This window comes from Manduca sexta, chromosome 21, assembly GCF_014839805.1.
Source record: "Manduca sexta isolate Smith_Timp_Sample1 chromosome 21, JHU_Msex_v1.0, whole genome shotgun sequence".
In the NCBI taxonomy this organism is placed as follows: Eukaryota; Metazoa; Arthropoda; class Insecta; order Lepidoptera; family Sphingidae; genus Manduca; species Manduca sexta.
In genome coordinates, this window is record NC_051135.1 from 8,175,782 (window position 1) to 8,181,404 (window position 5,623).

General features: G+C 35.4%; 1 protein-coding gene across 1 annotated transcript; it reads right to left on the bottom strand.

Moving 5' to 3' along the window:
- Window positions 1-923: 923 nt before the first annotated feature.
- On the bottom strand, window positions 924-4,222 carry LOC115451316 (glutathione S-transferase 1). The gene is made up of 5 exons (XM_030179603.2): window positions 4,079-4,222; window positions 3,290-3,439; window positions 2,794-2,994; window positions 1,495-1,700; window positions 924-1,073 (listed from the first exon to the last, which is right to left on the bottom strand). The coding sequence occupies exons 2-5, from the start codon at window positions 3,428-3,430 to the stop codon at window positions 962-964; spliced, it is 660 nt and encodes a 219-aa protein (XP_030035463.2). The 5' UTR covers window positions 3,431-3,439; window positions 4,079-4,222; the 3' UTR covers window positions 924-961.
- Between the last annotated feature and the right edge of the window lie 1,401 nt (window positions 4,223-5,623).

Here is a 5,623-nt window from a genome sequence, read left to right on the forward strand (position 1 = left end):
TTTTACGCAAAAAACTTTACAGAGCACATTAGTATACGTAAGGAGATTGGTCGTTGTTGATTTGGAGTTGGCAAAACCGTGTTGCTTGATGCTAATTATTTGTTTGAAATGGTAATAGAGATGTTTGTACACTAAAGACTCAAAGACTTTGGCAAAACAGTTCAAAATACTAATCGGGCGGTAGTTGCAAACATCCTCTTTGCAGCCAGATTTATACACTGGTACTATCTTAGATAATTTCCATATGTCTGGAAAATAGCCTTCAACTAGGGACTTGTTAAAGACTATATTAAGTGGTTTGATAAGTACTTTGGCACACCTTTTTATAAATATAGGGGTAATTCATCTGGACCAGGACCCTTGTTTATTTGGAGACTGTTTAATGAGTTTTCAATTTCTTTATACGTTATATGTATTGCTGACATACAGTGACTAGTTTTAGGGAGATCACTTATTTGAGGTTTTAATCTAATCTTATTGTAAACTGTTGCAAAGTGTTTGGCGAATAAATTTGCAATATCTGTACCATTATCGGCATGCTCATCGTTGTAAAACATATTTGTGGGGTACGAGTTCGTTTCTTTTTTGGATTTTGTATATCGCCAGAAAGGCTTAACATCATTATGGAGACTGCTCTCAATAGAAGAGATATATGTTTTAAAGCACTTATCATATGCCGTCTTGGCTCTTCTTCTCATCAAGGAGAAACAGTCGTAATCACGAGGGTTTAAGTATTTGACATATTTGGAGTGGTATTTATCTTTTTCTTTAAAAATTTTAATAAGGGATTTCGAAAACCGTTTCGAAAAGCAATCGTGTAAAATCAAAGACATTAAACAGTATAACTTTAGTTGTGTATCCCATGAAATAGTTAATTATAACTACCCACACCGAAAGTATTGCCAACTTATTAATAAAAAAAATACATTGTAAAAAATATTTTATTAGGAACTAAAATAGATTACAGTTCAGTTTTAGCTTTCATCATAGCGATGAACCCTTTGAACGCGTCGATGCCCTTCTGGTTCGCCTCTTCGTATCCTGGCGCAGTGGCTTTCACCAGCTCAAACCATCTGCGAATGCATTATTTATTGGTCAATGTTAGAATATTTTACTGTCTAGCGCGTTCAAACAAGCAAATATACTGTTCGGGGTTATATAGTAGAAGATAAATATTGATTAATGTGAAAATACGTTAATATATTTGGATGTAAAGTAAACATAAAACATGGAATGAATTTAAAGTTTGGTAAACTGATATGCTATATGGTGCATTAACATATAATCAATATTTATCCCCGAGTATAAAGAAAGATATTTTTATATTCGTAAAAACTTGCATGTAATTAGGTATTCAAAAATCTAGAAGATGTTAGAAGGGCAACACGGCCACACTTTTTACGCATATGGTAGGGAAGATTTGGCGATTACAATTGGACACATGTTTGACGCCAACCTTCTCAGAATTGTGGCACTTACAGAAGTTCTACTTACTTCTCAACATTAGGGTATTCCTTCAAGCCGATGCCAGCAGCGTCGATCGTGGAAATAGTTGCCACCAAACTTAGGTCTGCGAGTGTGAGTTCCTCTCCAGCTGAATATTTTCTACCCTCGAGGAACGTGTTGAAGAATTGTAAGCCTTCTTTCAGTTTCTCTAAATCTGCCTCAACAGCTGGAGCTCCACCGAACAGTTGGGGATACTGGAACGTAATCGAAGGACGGATGAATCTTACAGAATTCAATGTTGATAATTATGGAGATTAATATACAGGGTCATTTACAAAATGACCCTGTGTACTAACAGGAGTATTTACTATCTACTAAAACATTTTGTACATTGTCACGATCTCCATTCTCCAATTAGTCCATTGAAAAGTTACATTTGGGGTTGCGTTTTTTAGAGGACGCAATTTTATTTTTTTGGGTCAAACCAAGGTCGCCACCCTGTCCCACGCCATCTTGAAAATAGGGGTTGAAATGGTTTTACGATGTATCTCTTAAACTATTTATCTGACAAAAATGTATAAACACTTTTGTTGCAAATTAAATTCTCTACAACTTTGGTTTAGTAACTTTTGTCGTAGAACTATAAATAAAAAAGTTATAAGCGAAAATGTTAAGAAATTCAATGTTAAGCAATGTCCATTGCAACATCATCAGAACGTGTGTTTATAAGATTCATAATACTTTATTTTGTACTCATTAATACCCAAATACCCAAGGGACCATTAGGGAACAAAAGAACATCTGCCTGCTATTATTATTATTATTTCTAACCTCTCTTATTGTAAGAATAGCTAACCTTATAAACACACGTTCTGATGACGTTGCAATGGACATTGCTTAACATTGAATTTCTTAACATTTTCGCTTATAACTTTTTTATTTATAGTTCTACGACAAAAGTTACTAAACCAAAGTTGTAGAGAATTTAATTTGCAACAAAAGTGTTTATACATTTTTTTTGTCAGATAAATAGTTTAAGAGATACATCGTAAAAACCATTTCAACCCCTATTTTCAAGATGGCGGCTGTGGGACAAGGGTGGCGACCCCACAAACTTGGTTTTAGCTTTAGACTGACCCCCTACAATTCAAAAAAATAAAATTGCGTCCTCTAAAAAACGCAAGGTAAGGCCTAAAAAATGTAACATTTCAATGGAGTAAATGGTTATGTAGGAAGTGAAATACCCTTTTTTACCAAGGCTACCAAAAACAGCGAAAACATTTACAACCACCACTAATTAGTACATAAAGATCAACACCAATTCAACTATACATTAAAACAACTTACGTAATACTTCGCAAATCTGGGGTACAATGTGCCAATATCGAAGTCCAATCGCTGGTCTACCAGTGCCCTGGCCTGCGCGTCTTGAGGGTACAGAGCGCTGTCGCCTCCGTACTTGTTGACCAGGTATCTGCTGATTGCGCGCGACTCCCACAGAGAGAAACCATCGTCTACTATCGTTGGTACTGTGTGTTGAGGGTTAAGCTGAAATATAGCAGGCTTTTATAAGTTTCTACTTTATAATAAACCTCTTTAGGACCCGAAACTAAGTTATTCAACCAGCCATTAGACTAGGTTGTGTTGTTTTAGGCCTCTATTCTCTGCTTCGCATGGAAACGATTTGATCTCATTCCATCTCCCCATATTGCGATCACCCAAGTAAACAAAGGATCATTTTAAAACTCCTTAGTAATCATAAACAGCGAATAATCGTCATTACTCCTTAGTTCTCCCGACTTTTTATAAGTAGGTAATTTATCTTTAGTAAAAAATGGTTTACCTTTAAAAAATCTGGTTTAAGATGTTCCTGACCTGCTAAATCTACTAAGTTCAAATTGAGCTCTATGTTGAGAGCCGCAGCGACCAACATGACAATGCGGCAGGGCGCAGAGCCGGGGGTATAGTAAAAATCGATTGCCATGTTGTAATTCTGCAAGATAATTGATACATAATGTTATAATCTTATTATGTTCAACCGAATAATGGTATATACGAGGTATCGAAAAACATTTTTATGACTACTCTATTTTAAATATTTTCACGTAGGTAACGACAAGAATGTAATTTCCGGGTGTCAAAAGGGAAAGATATCTACAACTTATTTACCAGGATATCATCTCCGTTCAGTCTCTCTTGAGGCTGGGCGGTCATGACAATCTTTTTTTTCAGTAAAACAAAAAAAGCATCATAAGGACACCATTAGATATTCTCGCTGGCTATGCTTAAATCGTCTAGTACTATTCTTGGAGAAGTACATACCTATCATTGCTAAGGTGCATAACATATATACATATTTTCAGCAATTGGGATTTAAGACTCTGCGGCGACTCTATATACATACACTTGGAGAAGGCAGTGTATTCATAAGTTTCAAAAATTGACAAATAGGAACATAGGATTTTTAAATAGTAGCTATAATTCCTAGTTGCCTACAAGTTTTACAACAACCATTTGTAGCTAGAATGCTGCATAATCTTATTAAAAATTCTGTAGAACAATAATTATTATATGCACACTGTTATATTTATAGCATAAGGATATAAGCAATAAATATTTAAAACAAATTTACCTAAGTATAACTCAACAGTCTGCAGTCTGCAGGGCGACTGCTCGCTCGCAACCAATCAAACCGGATAGCCTTGGACTCTAGACGCCATTGCCTTATCACCCGACCAAATAAAAATATACCCAGATAACGTATCATCTGCCCGCGAATATTGTACAATAAAATTTATCGGTTTACTATCATTGTTGTTTGATTGCTACATCACGGTGTTTATTTTATTTATGGTTGTTGATTTCAGTCATTTTATTACAGCAAAGACCAGCATACGAACAATATTTCAGGAAATCGGTGCGCCACAGTAAATGAGATTTTTTTTTAACCTAACCCTACGTTTGTTAGCTTGGCAAGGGCCGACTTATACCAACACATCGGACTTTTGGGTGAGCTCTTTAGGCGCTCGCAACCATTGAAAATTAAGCAACCTAAGGGCAACCCACTAACGGGTTCTGAACCCCGGCTCAGGATGGCTACCGGCAACTATCTAACCATTATTACCGTATTCGTCGGCACGCCGCGCCGGCCAGAACTATTAGAAAGTATATTTAATTCCAAAGGGTTCCTTGGTGTTCTACTTTTGAAGATCAGAAATTAGAAAAAGAACATAAAAACGAAGTTGTTACTTTTCATCAGTTGTCTGTGATTCAAGGTGGTTTCTCTCAGGTGTTGTCACTCCGTTGAGCGAGCCGGTTCATTAGTATTTCGTGGTGTACAAACATATAAAGCTGACCAGTGTTATAAAAAAAGATAATTTTATAACCGTTTAATAAACTTATGATAAAATATTGAAAAATATACTTTAGAACACTCTTATCCGATCAGTAACAATAACTATGCGGATTATTATAAACAAGTTATCAAATTATGGACAAACCCGGTACCAGGGTAGTGCAGAATAATAAAACACCAAACACCACATTATCAATGTGCTAGGACCACACTAAGATCTAGTATAATAGAAATAAAGTGTAGGTGCAGCCAAAACACATAGGGATAATTTGAAAACGGAGGTTTGTGGCATTGAGCTTCCAGATTTGATATTTCCTAATTGATTCAAAATTTTAAGATTTAATAATATAAATTCGTAGTATTTTTATGCTATAATTTTAGCGAAAAATATAGTTTTGGTGTAGGCCTAAAACCATCGATATATATGTACTCTACGTACTACGCACTAGATTTAGCGTTCACTGTGTTCTACTGAATTGAACTGCAATCCATTAAAACTGACTAGTATGGTGTCAATATTTACTGTGGTTGCGTACGAAGTTGCGCTCATAAATTAAGAACTCGAGTCAAGTGTAAACCTGGATGTGAATAAAAAATATTAGTCAAATAAGTAAAATTATTTGTTCAAGTAAATAAATAAGTTATAACTGTGATGTTTTGGTTGCCATTTTAGTTTAGATTTTGAACAAATAGTTTATATTATGGACATTCGTGTCTATGGAATATACGTCAATGTCTAAAATACGATACACATTATTGTCTATGCTCACGAGCAACATTACCAACATTGCTGTAAAAAAGGCGGGACATGAAAACACCAAG